The sequence below is a fragment of the Eutrigla gurnardus genome (assembly GCF_963514095.1).
Source record: "Eutrigla gurnardus genome assembly, chromosome: 17".
Taxonomy (NCBI): Eukaryota; Metazoa; Chordata; class Actinopteri; order Perciformes; family Triglidae; genus Eutrigla; species Eutrigla gurnardus.
In genome coordinates this window covers 6,666,405-6,682,643 of record NC_139928.1, presented here as the reverse complement: position 1 = coordinate 6,682,643, position 16,239 = coordinate 6,666,405, and the positions used below count along the sequence as shown (strand labels likewise).

Below are 16,239 nucleotides of genomic sequence, written 5' to 3'. Positions count from 1 at the left end.
GTCTGAAAAACATTGAGCTGCCCTCCTCTTTGGCGAAGCAGAGACACATTATAATTCAGGCCAAAGCCAAAAAGGTCTCTGCAGTAATTAAAATAGTAAGTTTTTCTTTTCTGCACTGCTTTTGGAAAATTAGAAATCATTGAGTGAGCGCCTGCTGTGATAATCTTTTACGGGAATGAGCCTGTTATCATGACCAGGGTTGTGTCTGAAATCATTCACTACTTACTACTCACTACCCAGGGAGTTCTAGTAGGAGACTTTATAGTGAGATCATCTGCAAAATGAAAAAACACTTTCGGACACTTCTCGCTGCTTCACTGGTAAACAGTGGAACGTACATGTATTTATTGTGAAAGGTAAAAACAAAAGGAGTGAGTGATATCGGATATCACAGCCCTAGTTTCTGAAAGTGAGTTTAAGTCCTTACCTTGACCATTGCAGCCTGTCAAGTTCCGCTCAATGACACTTGGGCCTTCGCGGAGGTTGAATCTGAGCTCGTCCACCTCAGAATGAGAAATGTAGCTTTGTGGAGTCTGTTGGTTGCCGCTCGTCTTGAGGGGTCGAGAGGTCAGAAGTCAACGTGGTAGACATACGGAATCATTGTCGAACCTAGATGGAAAGCTTATTTTCATGCGCCAACCTTTTGAAAAATTCATCAAGGTGTAAGAAACCGTTAATCAGCAGCTCTGACTGATTGACCAATCTCAAGAAGTCTCAGGAGAAACTTGATTGCCACCCAGAGCGCCGTGCGTTGGGATAGAAATGAAGTCCAAGCTGCTAACAGTGGAGTTTATGTCATTAATTTAATTGTGCATTGGCATTTTTTATACAAAATTGTATATGTTAAATTTTGATTGCTGGAGTTGATGAGTGTCAAAACACATCATTAAACAAATGAGTGCAGCACGAAATGGGGGTCACTGAGGTATGTAATGATGATGTAATCATGATATAGTGAGTGCATTATGACATACATGACACCCGACTGGAGAATTAGCCCCACAAACTGTTAAGCTCAGTGATCAGCAATAGACTGAGCCATGCATTAATTTTCTCTTGCAGATTTTTTTTTTTTAATTTGATTAAATGTTGTGCTACATTTGGATTAAAACCTGTCTAGACGGGAGTCGAGGGGGTTTTGCCACACATCTGAAATATTTATTGAAAAGACATATCTGAGATATCTTGGCACAACAACTTTTTTTTAATGGAAAGTCTACATCACAAGCTGTTTGGAGGCTGCAGCCTCATTAGTAAATGGTTTTAGTAAACCATGGTGAAACCAGATCCATGTAAGGTCATGCAAGTCAGGAAATCTCTGCTTCGTTAATTTTTGCTATTCTTTTTAAAAACTCTGTCCTCCCCAATTTAATGGAAAGGACATCACTAAATCTCTATGAATATCAAACTGAATTGAATAGTCTGATGACAAAGAGCCAGAGTCACCTCATCCGACCTCGAAATGAACCGACGAGCAGTTGTTAAAGGAAACGTGGGCCGCTATCTTAACTGTCAGCACAATAACAGTGATAATACTGTCATTTGCTAATCTTAAATAATGCCTCAGAGTTTGTGTGAGCTCGTCTTTTAATGGCTGTGTTGTTGCAGGGGAATGAGTTTGCGCCTCTGCTTTTTGTGGCTTTTTGATTGCGGTGGCATTTAGTTTACTAAAGCCCCTGAAGTCATTTCTCTCACGCACAAACTGAAGATAGCTTCAATTTTCCTAGTTTGAATTTGAGCTAATATTAGTCTTCAAAAATCCATCCCTGAATGCCTCCACTCTTCTCCTCTGGCCTTGAAGCCTGCACATCTAAGTGCTTTTGAAAAGACGGTGGCGGCGGCGAGGAGGAGGCGGCGCTTTGCAAATGAGATCTCAACACACTTGGTGATCCATCCCTTGTGTTTTCACACACACCCCTTCTCTCGTCTCCGAATCGAAGCCTTTGAAGATCATCGGCATGTGAAAGAGACGTTTTTTTTTGTTGTCATTTTTTTGTTATCAGTTTCAGAGTTTGCAACTTTGTTGACGGATGCTACGCGAGGAAATGCAAACAAACGATGCGGAGCTTGTCTTTTGTAATCTGACAGTGAACTTCACTTCGTGAGTCAACAACCCTCTTCAGCTCCTCCTCACTTTCCTCATTAAGAGGGAAAAAGAAAAAAAAAATCTGGTAACAGCAGAAAAACAGGGATATCTCACAATCCATTACCGCTGCCTGTTCCTCCATTAGTTGTTCCCGTTTGATCATCAACGCCGAGTCTGCTAATTGCGGCTTCCTCTTTGATCACCTCGTCGCCGTGGAGGTCGAGAGGACCAGTGGGGCGCTGCTCGTCTCCACTCCTCCTCCTGTTTAAGTAGTCAAAAACAAATTGTTAGCAGAATGTTTCTTAATCAATTAGCATCACATTTCTCACACTGTCCTCTGACCCAGAGTCTGTGTCTCCAACTCACATCTTTCATCACCGGCGATGCCCGAATTACTTCTAGCGCCGGCACGATGTGATGCGGGGCTCACTGCCAGACGGCGAACGGCAGCAGACTTGGCTAATGGAAGCGTTCATTTGATTTAGAGGCCTGCAGGTGGACTTTAATGTTGGATGCAGCTTTTTTTAGGTGACTGATGTGAAAAATCCAACATGTGGATGCTGCGCTCTGAACAGTCACTTCAAAACCAACAACAAAAAAGCAGCAAATATAAAAGAAAAATACACTCCTCTGGGCTTCAATAACAGAAACTGCAGATTCTATTGATGCTAAAGTAAAAATGTGTTATAATCTATAGCTTCAGGCAGCGCTACCTAACCGCTGTACATCTAATTTGGCATTTCCTTTCAGCAATTCATTCCCCACCTATTCTCCTAAACCGATTCAAACACACGGTCAAACCCATTTACTTGGAAGAAGCGAGACCACGCGACAGTTTACATAATTATCTGCTTATTCTGTGTGAGAGAGCTTTCATATATATGTATATATGTATTCATATGTATATGCTCGCACCGGGAAGAGCTCATCGTGAGCCTGAAGCGGTGACACATTAGCCTGGCGTGAGTTGAGGAGCTGTCAGCTGGAGCCCCCCCCCCATGTGCCGGGAACAAGCGACCCGGGAGGCCCGTGTCACCAGCCTCGCGAGCGAAAACACTATTGTTGCCGGTGACATTTATCACGCATTCATTACCCTGCCCTCTCATGTAGCTAATTCCAACCGTCCTTTGTCTCTGTCGTCCGCCTCTCTGCCTCGCCCGCCCATTTTAAATCACTTGAATAGACCCGAGGTAAACATGTGTGGGGGGCTCACGTCCGCTTTGTCTCCGCTTGTTGCTTTCAGCGGAGGAGCAGCATGGTGCTGGACACGTCCTCGCTGTCTCGGTTGAGCCACAAGCGGCTGATGGCGTCCTTCCACGTGGAGGCGCAGCGCGGGGAGCAGGACCTCTACCGCTGCATCACCCTGTCCACCAGGGGCGCCGCCGTCTCCAACTTCGGAGAGCTCATCGTCAGAGGTGAGCCAGATTTGGGAACTTCATAATAATCCTCTTGTTTCCACAGATTAGACTCTATGTCTGCCCTCCATCCGAGTACCCGACCCTCCGAAATGCCAAAGCAACAAACAGTTAATGGAATCAGCGACCGTAATGTAATAACCCAAATTTTATATTGTAATCCCTCGCAATCATTACTGGAGAAAGTAATCGCATAATGTTGCCCAATGAGGGGAGGCACAGCTATTGTAATAGTTGAACATTTTGGGAAATTAAATACACTTATTACTTACAACCAAAGGATACCACTGGGATAAAGGTTATTGTTCAGTGTTTGAGAGCTGTATGTATCGTCAGACGAGACGATCGATACTAATCTGATGTCCCAGTGACACACAGACCGACGTCAGACTGATATCGATCGTCTCATTCTCAAAACCAAACGCTAACAAGCATGTTTGGACAAAAAAGACTAAACTGCTCCCCGTAGTCGCTGTGTAATGTATCAGTCAACCCTCCCAACGCTCGCATACTACATCATGTGATCAATTAATTTGATGTTCGCTGGGTTGCTAAGTTTTTTTTCTTTTATGTGCATAGAGGGCATTACTTATGCAATTATTCATGCAAATAAGCTCTTATTCTACATCATTAGAATGAAAATTAAGAATTTACAGCATTCAGTAGTCTCTCTCCCTCTCTCTCTCTCTCTCTTTATCTCTCTAGACTTGATGTGATTAAAATATGTTTATGACTCAATGCTCTATCAGAGCAGAAATAATGTTATTGAAACTGTAAAACATAAAAGACAAGAAAAATATCAATGTAATAAATAATTGAATTCAACTTTGCTGGCGTGACTTGGCGCTTTTCTGAGAGATTGCCCATGTTTGACTGTCTTTCATCCGTGTTTATGAGGGCGGTATCTTTATACTAATATCACTTAAAACAAGCCTGTAAACTTTATTCAGCGGCACAGTGACAGGACGCTCTTTATTGCAGTGCCCCCGACACCGATCGCCCCCCCTCAGCTCCTGCGGGCGGGCCCCACATATCTGATCATCCAGCTCAACACCAACTCCATCGTGGGGGACGGGCCAGTCATTCGGCGGGAGATCCAGTACCGGGCCAGCCAGTCCACGTGGACGGAGACTCACGGCGTGGGCTCACTCACCTATAAGATTTGGCATCTGGAGCCGGACACGGAGTACCGCATCAGTGTCCTGCTCACCCGGCCCGGGGAGGGGGGCACGGGGGCACCTGGACCCCCTCTGACCAGCAGGACCAAGTGTGCAGGTGAGTCAACTATTCAGAATCAGAATCAGAACAGGTTTCACATAATAGGAATGTGTCTTGGTCTTCAGTGCGCACAATATTTATAAAAAATACTCAGTAAACAGTCAACAATAACCAATAGGCAAGTACTGCAATCAAAGAACATTAGTCAAGGTAAAAAATACAAATAAAACAATTTTCAGAAAAAAGAAATACAATAAAAATACATATGCATATGCACCGTCATAATAATAATAATAATAATAACAACATAATGCGTTCTGTGCAGAAGTGTGGAAATGGAAACTACTCATGGCAGATCATTACAGCATGTGTTGACACAAAGCCTATTGGGAACTGTAGTGCCAGAACTCACTTTATAAAGTAGAAATAAAACAAAATAAATATAACAATTGTGAGAAAATCCATTCTTATTAGCTTTCTGCATGTTCCACCGTGAATACATTTGCTGGCTGGCAGGGAAGCTGTGTGGAATGCAAGTTGGGCAACATTTGTTTTCCACATGTAAATTTGGCGTTTCAAAGTAGCTCAACTTTTCCAAGCCAAGCTAAGATGTAGTGGCAATGAAACAAATGAAAATCAGGCAACAATTAATAATGATTAATAGAAAGTACAAGTTTGAATAAATGTGCTAGATTCCGATTCAGAGCATCTAGTGTCCACACACGGCTCTTAATATGGCAACAGCTGAGCTGGCTGTTCTCAGCTAACAGTGCAAACAACAGCAACAGTGCCGACAGAGCGAACAGAGTTTTTTAAACAGAGAACCGGAGGATGGACGCCACACTTCCACACCGTCTGTCGGGACGGCTGTAATTACAGTTTTAGAGCCCTGTGATAGACTGGTTACCTGTCTGTCTCTACATGTCAGCCCTGTGATAGACTGGTTACCTGTCTGTCTCTACATGTCAGCCCTGTGATAGACTGGTTACCTGTCTGTCTCTACATGTCAGCCCTGTGATAGACTGGTTACCTGTCTGTCTCAACATGTCAGCCCTGTGATAGACTGGTTACCTGTCTGTCTCTACATGTCGGCCCTGTGATAGACTGGTTACCTGTCTGTCTCTACATGTCAGCCCTGTGATGGACTGGTGACCTGTCTGTCTCTACATGTCAGCCCTGTGATAGACTGGTTACCTGTCTGTCTCTACATGTCAGCCCTGTGATGGACTGGTGACCTGTCTGTCTCTACATGTCAGCCCTGTGATAGACTGGTTACCTGTCTGTCTCTACATGTCAGCCCTGTGATAGACTGGTTACCTGTCTGTCTCTACATGTCAGCCCTGTGATAGACTGGTTACCTGTCTGTCTCTACATGTCAGCCCTGTGATAGACTGGTTACCTGTCTGTCTCTACATGTCAGCCCTGTGATAGATTGGTTACCTGTCTGTCTCTACATGTCAGCCCTGTGATAGACTGGTTACCTGTCTGTCTCTACATGTCAGCCCTGTGATAGACTGGTTACCTGTCTGTCTCTACATGTCAGCCCTGTGATAGACTGGTTACCTGTCTGTCTCTACATGTCAGCCCTGTGATAGACTGGTTACCTGTCTGTCTCTACATGTCACCCTGTGATAGACTGGTTACCTGTCTGTCTCTACATGTCAGCCCTGTGATAGACTGGTTACCTGTCTGTCTCAACATGTCAGCCCTGTGATAGACTGGTTACCTGTCTGTCTCTACATGTCGGCCCTGTGATAGACTGGTTACCTGTCTGTCTCTACATGTCAGCCCTGTGATGGACTGGTGACCTGTCTGTCTCTACATGTCAGCCCTGTGATAGACTGGTTACCTGTCTGTCTCTACATGTCAGCCCTGTGATAGACTGGTTACCTGTCTGTCTCTACATGTCAGCCCTGTGATAGACTGGTTACCTGTCTGTCTCTACATGTCAGCCCTGTGATAGACTGGTTACCTGTCTGTCTCTACATGTCAGCCCTGTGATAGATTGGTTACCTGTCTGTCTCTACATGTCAGCCCTGTGATAGACTGGTTACCTGTCTGTCTCTACATGTCAGCCCTGTGATAGACTGGTTACCTGTCTGTCTCTACATGTCAGCCCTGTGATAGACTGGTTACCTGTCTGTCTCTACATGTCAGCCCTGTGATAGACTGGTTACCTGTCTGTCTCTACATGTCACCCTGTGATAGACTGGTTACCTGTCTGTCTCTACATGTCAGCCCTGTGATAGACTGGTTACCTGTCTGTCTCTACATGTCAGCCCTGTGATAGACTGGTTACCTGTCTGTCTCTACATGTCAGCCCTGTGATATACTGGTTACCTGTCTGTCTCTACATGTCAGCCCTGTGATAGACTGGTTACCTGTCTGTCTCTACATGTCGGCCCTGTGATAGACTGGTTACCTGCCCAGGTGTACCCCGCCTTCACCCAACAACAACTTTTGATGAGTCGCACCAGCGTAGTGTGGCGCACACCGAGGACTCAAAGTCACACCACCACACAGCAAACAGGAGCCCATCTGGTTGCTCCCGCAGCAAACACTGTTTCACAGTCTGCTCCCCCTCCGATGCTCAGAGCAGCACCCGAGTTCTGAGCCGCATCTGGGAGCCGCGTCAAACTGTTTTGACGCATCACTTAACAACTTGTAGTTTTGCCTGCAGCCACCGAGAACAAAAGGTGCGCGTGTTGTCATCTGCAGTCATTTGCATGCGAGACAAGCGATCGTGGGAGTCGTCGGGAAAGAGCGAAAAAGATAATGTGTGAAGATGAGCATGTGAAGCGATGACTGGTCTGGAACCGGCGGTGGAAGAAAGTTTTGCCAGAGAGCTTGTTTGGAAGAGGACCGGCTCCTCTTGCCGCCTCTCCCATGTGTTTTAGTCGCAGCGCTTGCTCATCCGAGTGAAACAAAAGACACCCCGCCGCTCCGTCAAGTAGTGTGACACCCCTGTCACCTGCCACACTCTTTGATCCGCTCGCGTCAGCCTCTTCGTCTCGCCCACCTACTGTCTACTCCCATTGCTCACATGTGAAGCGTTGTCCCCCCGGGGGGGACGGCGGCAGCAGACAGCAGAGCCCCCCGTGTCTTCCTAATGTGCCACAGAGAGGCATTTCTTTTAGCACAGTGACTCCCATTTTGTGGGCAGTCTTTGAGTGTGACATTTCATACTTACTGGTGCAGAGGATTGCAATCCCATGGGGCCATCGCCGAGGGTGGCCGGCCACACGGGGGCCCGGTTCAGATGCTTAACGAATGATGTGCTCTGTTGCGGTTTTTTTTTCTTACCCTTCAAACGTTCCTGCCTTTGGTGCGGCAGGGCATTCTGTCAGAAATCCATCCCTCTCTGACCTCTCCTATTTGGATTGGGACAAACTTCTTCCTACATGTTAACTTATTTGAGAGTATTAGAACATGGTTTGACCAACCGCTCAGGACACGGCCCTCCAAGTCGACCCATATTGGCCAACCACCCCTACTGAAGACACGTATCTTCTTCAAAAATCTTTAAGATCTTTGGAAAGCTTTCAAACGCTTATTCACAGTTTCAAGTCTTTTGGGCCTAAAATGATGGTCAACTCTGATGTATTATATTTTCTAATGTTATACCGTAAACACTTCTTTACATCTCCTGACGTGTTCACGTTGTGCTCAAATATCGCTTCAGATTTCCCATTTGTTTATAAGCATGACTTAATTAAAACCCACAGGAAACAAAAGTCAGTGAAAAACGTGTAGTGTGAAGTCACGCGAAGGTGTGAGGATCTTAGTTGATGATGTTTTGACAGGATGTCACTGCATGACTTCTTAATCACACCATCTGTTAACGTGCTGTCATATAGGGGAACATGTAGGAAGAAAACATTGTCAGGCCGTCGCAGCGCTGTCGCTTAGGGCGCACTCACGCTACACCAACCGTACCACGCCCAGGCACGATGGAGCCTAAAGTCCAGATCGTTTGGCCAGTGTGAGCGCTCCGTTCCGTACCGAAGAACCAAGGCCCGTTTGGGTTGGAGCAGTGCGAGTGTGCCCTTAATGACAGAAAACCATTCGTATCACATTCGCCCCTACAGGTAATTTAAAGCCAATAATTATGCACTCCTGCCAGCGGGTTCGAACCCGGCACCTTCGTCCTGTGAGGCCGCGGTGTTAACCCCTACATTTGAAAAACCATCACAGGATGATTTGTTAAGTATATTAAAACTGCCACGAAGCTGCGGAACATCGAGATGATTTAGAGGTTAAATTTCAAGAAATTGATACCTGCAGAAACTCATTGGGAATATGCATGTCAGGAGTCCAAAGCCCATGTGGCTCCGGTGGTAAGTACCAGGGTGTGCACTGATAGTCCATCATAATTCCTACGTAGCTCCTGGCAGGAGGGACAGGCCTCAGTGGCAGCGCACTGAGGCAGCTGTTCAAGATGAGGAGCATGAGATGAAATGTGCAGACCCATAGGGACTCTCTCTCTCTCTCATTTATCCTTTTCCCCCTCTTCCCTCGCTCATCTCGTGTCTGGTCTCCCTTCCCTCCACCCCCTCACTCCCTCTGCCTCTGGCTAATCCCTCTGATTAGGCTAATGAATGTCAGTTTGGGGTAAGGACTGGTGGAGGACCGGCGGGTGGAGAGGACGGGACGGAGATCGCCACCGTGCTTCTGTAACGATGAGTAATGTGTCTTGAGCAGAAAGCGAACATTTAGTCGGTGGGTCCCCGGTGGCAGACCTGGTTATAGCAGGATTAGACTGCTGATATATATTTTTTTTTTATAAGAAAAAAACAATCTGACATCAAGCCAGTTTTTCCTCCCCATTTTTCCATGTTAACTTTATGATTGATTGATACTCCTCCGGGGAGGTTTAGGCTTGTAACGCTGTAAAGACACAAACTCTGTTTCACCCTTTTGGGAAAGCGTCTTCCACATCAGCATGGACTCTTGAGGACATCTCCGTCTCCCCTCTGTCCCCTCAGAACGGATGTCTCCTCGGTGACATTGCTTCGTTCACACAGTAGCATCTGGATCTAGGTTTAGTGCAGCAGCAGGGCTGTATCTCTCCCCCCCCTCCCCCAACAGCAGTCTGCAGCTCTGCAATGCCCAATGCCAGTCTGCGCCACGCTGAAGGCATCGCCCTCTCAGCAGTACACTTGCAAATCCAGGCTACAGAAGATAAATCACCCTCTGCGTGCTTTGCATGACCGGGGACACTGGCGTCCACTTCCACAGCGGTAATTAAGCTTCATGAATGATTCTTTGCAAAGGCTGCGTACTGCTCTCCTCCTGAACCTCATTCATGTTAGGAGAGATGAAAATGTGGAATGTGAGTTGTATGCGTCCTCTTTGCGTGGTTTTATACCTTTTCTTCTCCATTGATTCACCTCTCTGTAACCTCGTAGTTTAGGTTTGTAAAGACTGCTGCAACTGTTGCTGTATCCTTCTCCTCATCAGTATGTCCCTTTTAAGCTGTAGGTAAGATTTGAAGGTTCAAATACTCTCGTCAATATAAATCGCAAAGCTGTGCCACAACAGAAATGAGCTGATCCTGGTTTTACATCCATCCGTTTCCCTTTGGTTCACATTACCCGGACACATCCTCTTGAGAGGTCATAAGATGGTTTCAGGTTGGATTGGTGAATGTAGTCTCCCCTCCAGCGTTCTCCGGGTCTGCCTGTGGGTCTCCTCCCATTGGACCTTCCCAGAACACCTCCACAAGGACGCATGGAAGAGGAAGCCTGATTAGAAGTCTGAACCACCTCAACGGGCTCCATTCAAACTGACCTTATGTGTGCACATCCTCACCCTCAGGGTGATGGGGAGGTGAACTCATGACCATCTGTGAACGCTGGACTGTACACTGATGGGCAGTGCACTACTTGCATAAATGCAGACACTGCACCAGTCTGCAGTTCCCCTTACTGTTTGAGCATTTTTTCAGTTATTTGTTTTTGTTTTACTACCTGTGACTTCACTGTTTCAGTTCACTTGCCATTCTCTCGTTAGCCGTTCTTCCATCAGCAGCAGATGCTAATGATCATCTTGTGTTTATAATGTAGCTGAGTTTAATGATTTCAGTTTGGAAGTTCATTCTTGACCTTGGGGGCTGTTTCCCTCGCGCGGTAGCGGTTCCCACAGTCCAAAGACATGCAGGATAATTGGTTAATTGATGACTGAGTTGCCCGGAGCAGGTGTGTATGTGAGCCGTTGTCTCTATATGTCAGCAGTGGCCTTCACCCCAAATGTCAGCTGGGATCGACTCCCCCCCCCCCCACACACACACACACACACACTCTCTTTAACAGGATAAACGGTGGATTCTTGACCTTTCTGTGGCAAAACTGTCTCAACTACAAGTCCACTTACTAGCTTTTCTGCATCTTACGGTCTTCATCATCGAATGGAATGTGTCTAATATATATAATAACTCCGTATTTTTGAGTAAGCAGAGAGGCTGTTGTGTTACAACACAAGAGATTGTGTCATATAGTAACAATTAAACCTTTAAATTGCAAATTGTGCTCAATGCTTTTAGAATTTAATATTTATTTAATATTACGTATGACCTCTTTAAAAAATTAAAGAAAATTATATATCGGTTATCCGAAAAATATTTTTCCTTACCTGTCACTTTTTTGTCCAAAAGTAACATGGTTTTGAGTATTTACACGTTATTAACTGAGAAGCAAAGTACTTTCTGTGGGTTTTCTTTAGTGGTCCCACAACTACCAATATGAGCTCACCGTTCATGACATCATTTCTGCTTCCTGTCCCCCACAGAACCCATGCGTGCCTTGCGGGGTCTGACGGCCGCAGAGATCCAGCCCCGGCAGCTGGCCCTCCAGTGGGAGCCGCTGGGCTACAACCTCACCCGCTGCCACACCTACTCCCTGTCCCTGTGCTACCGCTACTCCATGCCAACAGGCGGCAGCGGAGGCAACAACGCCACCGTCAGAGAGTGCCTGTCCGTGGATCGCAACACCTCCCACTTCACCCTGAGAGACCTGCCCCCCTTCCGCTCGGTGCACGTCCGGCTGGCGCTGGCCAACCCCGAGGGCAAGAAGGAGGGTCGAGAGGTCACGTTCCAGACCGAGGAAGACAGTGAGTGGGCCGTTATATTATTCGCATGCGACTGTTACATCCGTGCAACTGCAACATCCATTATGGAGAATGAATGTTTTTTATGCATCCGCTGAAGCTGTTTATTGTCATAGTTTCTCAGCTCTGGCTTCAGATATATAATATTCTTATTTCTAGTTTTCGTTGCATGCTCCCTCATGCTCGTAATTATTGTGCAGCGCTCACACAAATCCACACTTCTACCAGCGAAAAAAAAAAGAAGACAAATATTGACTCACAAAAATAAGCTGGATCAGCTTAACTAAATGGAAGATCAGCCTTCTAAATGGAGAGTAGTGGAACATTAATCAGCTCCGGCCGTGGCTGCGAGCAGAATGGTGAAATCATTTTGCTTATCTTTGTGTTCATACTATTTTCCTGTGTACATCAGCAGATTACGCACATTCTGATGCAAATTCCCAGAGAGTGGAAGCACAGAAGGTCAAACATGTATTGTTATGTAGAATAAGCAAGACTTTTCAATGTAATTGAATGCCACTCAGGGAGATTCTTGACCCGGTGGAGAGTGAGAGGGAATGAGGGTTGTGTTATGAAAATGGAAGTATTTTTTCTCATTGCATCTGCTAAAAAAAAAAAAATTGAATATATGTCTTACATTAAATCTTACTGCAACACTTAGATACCAAGCAGTGGAGGAGTTACAGGAGAAAACAGATTTAATTATGTACACCTACATATTCCTGTCTTGTAGGCAGAAGGAAACACATTTACATAAAAGGAAAAACATACAGAATGCAGCACGGAATTTTTTTTTTTTTTTTTTTAACTCATTGGATTTGACACGTGTCAAAAAAACAGGGACGTGATTGTCCCCGCTTACTTGATATTTCGGAACGTTGGCACCGATGGAAAGCCACTGAATTTTCACTTTTTTCAGCCACTGAATGCCAGTCTGACAGTTTGACAATCCCCAATCTGCCTCTCGCAAGGAGAGCTGCCATCACCCTCACAACTACAGTAATTGAGCCGCAGCTGGTGACAGTTCCTCCTGCCTGTTTCCTGTGGGCTCGGCAATCAAAACACCGGTGTAGCACTTTGCTTCTGCCGTGTCTCGGCTGCTTCTAGGAAGCAGATTTGGCTGTCAGGGATTCATGGGTACCACAGGATTTTTCAGCTCCTGAGGCGAACGGACATCGAAAAGAGGCACGTTCGCTAATTCACAGCTAGCACACAAACATAGAAACCTCCCCACTACCTTTTTTAACGTGAGAGAAGCACTGGAAGCACTGGAAGCAGCCCTGTACAATGTTTTTTTCTGTATGTTTGTACAGTAGCATGAAGTTAGTTTGTTCCCAGGACAGTATAATTACCCTATAATAACACAAAGGACGCACAAACAATAACTTAAGAGCAACAAAGGTCCAATTAACAACAACCTTTCTGGTAATAATGACTCTGTACTCACCAACACCAAGTTACGTTCTGAGGTGCCTACAAGAAACCACTTTCGTTGTTGTTAGAAACAAACAAAAACATAAGCAGCAACAACATAACCCAAAAAGGTTCCATCCATCTCTGAGCCATCAAGGATCATCAATGTTTACGACTAAAGAACAACATCAGATAACATGGGTCCCTAAAAACTATTCCTTTGTAGCTTAAATAGTCATGATGACTAAATATGAAAGAATCAAATAATTAAATAAAAAAATCCTTCAGTATTAGTACAGTGAATCATGCTGCGGTTTTCTAAGAGTTGGTATTAAATTGAATAATCAGCCTCTTTAACCACAAAGGAACATTGTACAACGGTAGTTTTTTAACACTGAGACACTTCACGGCCTTATTGTGTTCAAGCTTTCACTTCCTTATTTCCTCTATTATAACGTAAATATGATTCACTCAAAATAGACGTCGCTATGTTTATTTTTGGAAATCTTTCAGGTGAGCAACTGTGACTTTTTTCTCTCTCACTTCATGCACAGAGTTATCAGACTTAAGGGCTTTCTTCATTCTCATTCTAGGAGATGTTAATGTGTTATCATGAAGTGTTACCACGGGGCACCAGAGCCAACAATCCACTGTGAATTACAATTTATTCTCAGAATTTGGGAAACCGTCCAACACTGCGCTGAAAAAAGTGGTTGTACTTCTTTTTAAGGCGCTGCATCTCATTAAAAAAAAAAAAAAAACAGAGGGGTACTGAGGCAGTTCACAGGTTGGATTACTTTGCTGTTTTTCTGTCAGGAAGGTGCTAAAGAAGAGAAATCGACTGTCATCCTCCAAAGACACGGTGCTCTGTTATCAGACAGTAGAAGCCAGAATCTCAATTCATCCTGAGGCCTGGGAGCAAGCTGCTCCACCGTTTCCCTCTCATCACCTCCCTTCTGCTCCCGTCTCTCTATCCCGTCTTTTTCCTCCACCTCCATCCCTCCTCTGCCTTTTTTTTCTTCACCCTGTCAAAGTTGTTTTTACCCCCCCGGGGTGCCCGCGCGAGAGTCCTTTAACTTGAGACCCGAGTGGAGTGTTTGTTTCAGAGCATCTTTGTTTTTCCTCTCTTGCTGTAGTTCCTGGCGGCATCGCTTCCGAGTCACTGACCTTCACCCCGCTCGACGACATGATCTTCCTCAAGTGGGAGGAGCCCGTGGAGCCGAACGGTCTCATCACGCAGTACGAGGTAGGAATGCCTTGTTAGTCATGGTTTGAAAAAAACAAAAAAATGCCCGCCTTCTTCACATCACACGCTAATCCTGCAGGTGTAGGATGTTATTTCCCCCTTGCCAATATCTGTTTGGTTCATCCTCCTTCGGTGTAATGAGTCAAATCAACAAACAGAGTCCTCTGCTCGCTTTACCCTGCACCACCCCCCCCTCTTTGATTTCCCCAGGGCTTGACTTTCCTGGTTTTTGCCCAAACGCTGGTAGCACACACAAGCCTGAGCCACTCGAGTGGGGAGGAACCCACTTTTCACAGTTCATGGGATTTACTGTACATGTTCATATGGTAATGAAGCCGAGGCACAGACTTCAGGCTGTAATTACATGGGGGACAACCACTCTAATTACTTATTTGCCTAAGAGATGCCTCCACGAGGGGGCAACTTTAAATGTTTCTAATTAATTATTGATGGACCCACATCCACTATAGACCTTTGTAGTACGGGTTTTGGAGCTTTTGCTGTAAGTAGTCGTGAAGACCCGCTATGGCTTACCACATGGTCGCCTGATGGGGAGAGAAATTCGTTTCCATTCACAGAGAGGAGAAGCCTGGAGTCCGAGGGACTAGGGGAGGAATCGAGTGGGAACCTCACTCTGCATACAGATGATGTGCCCTCGTCCCTCAGCTCCAAATACTACTGCTGCAATACTGGATTTCTGAGGCTGATACCAGTATCAGTGTTTATGAGACATAAATCTGCTTGACTCACAGGTCAGTCTCTCAGGACTAGACTGAAGAGGATCATCCTTCTGTCCTTGCTTAAACTGGGTGGAAGAAACTATAGTTAAAAAATAAATAAATCATGCATAGCAGAACAGATTCAAAGTATTTAGGGAGACAGTTCCTATTGGGGCAGTGACATGCAGACGTCATGTGCTTATATAAAGACCTAACATATAAGCTATAATGTCTTTGCCATTGTGTGTAGTTGACTTGTTGAATCACTATGAACTCCAAACTATTTCCAATGAGTCCAATGGACCCTTTTGTAAAAGCCATGAAGCTTGAACTGATTTTCCTTCAGTGATCTTTGATTTTGCTGCATATGGGTATCATTATCCTCAGAACAGCTATCATGCTAGCATCTGTGACGTCTACTGTCAGTAAAGCTGAGCAGCTTCTCTGATTCCAGCAACAAATAAACTAAAACATTTTCCCCTCACAAATCTTTTCCTTTATGAGGTTGAGGATGTTTTCAGACACAAGAAAGAAAATCAATTTGAATTTGATGTCATTTGCACAAATTTGACCATTGGTGCATTCCGTGTTTAATCACCCTGAAACAGTCAATGCACCATCTGTAGAAGCTGTAACGTTTAGCTCACTAGCAATGCGACAGCTGTGTGTGTTCACAATGCCTCCCCGCAAGTCGGAGTTTCAACTCCAGACTCCAGATGTGTCTTCTCGTCAATTTGTGTCATGGGCCAATTGGCGTGGAAGGTACTTTCCATTGAGTTTGTATGCAATTGTGTCGCTGTTAATATGATTTGTGTTGCATGAGCATTGCATGACCCTTCTTATACAGGGACAATTAGTTGATTTGTATCAAAATATATAAATGCCCCAAAATAAAGGGTTATTTACAGCTCTGGTGACCTATTGTGTCACAATCAAGTGTCAAATGGGGATCTGTCTTTACAAAAGTCACTACATTTGAAACAGGATATGTCCATTTGGCTATGGCTCCATTGTTTGTTTTTTTTAAGCTAAGAATAA

General features: G+C 45.1%; 1 protein-coding gene across 7 annotated transcripts in view; it reads left to right on the top strand.

The window, feature by feature from the left end:
• ptprua (protein tyrosine phosphatase receptor type Ua) overlaps nucleotides 1–16,239 on the top strand; it is a 164,703-nt gene that overhangs the window by 96,440 nt on the left and 52,024 nt on the right. For all 7 annotated transcript variants that reach the window (XM_084032201.1, XM_084032203.1, XM_084032204.1 and 4 more), the window contains exons 6-9: nucleotides 3,330–3,501; nucleotides 4,483–4,776; nucleotides 11,506–11,826; nucleotides 14,373–14,482. In XM_084032201.1, the coding sequence (XP_083888327.1) occupies nucleotides 3,330–3,501; nucleotides 4,483–4,776; nucleotides 11,506–11,826; nucleotides 14,373–14,482 (897 nt within the window). The remainder of the gene's footprint in view (nucleotides 1–3,329; nucleotides 3,502–4,482; nucleotides 4,777–11,505; nucleotides 11,827–14,372; nucleotides 14,483–16,239) is intronic.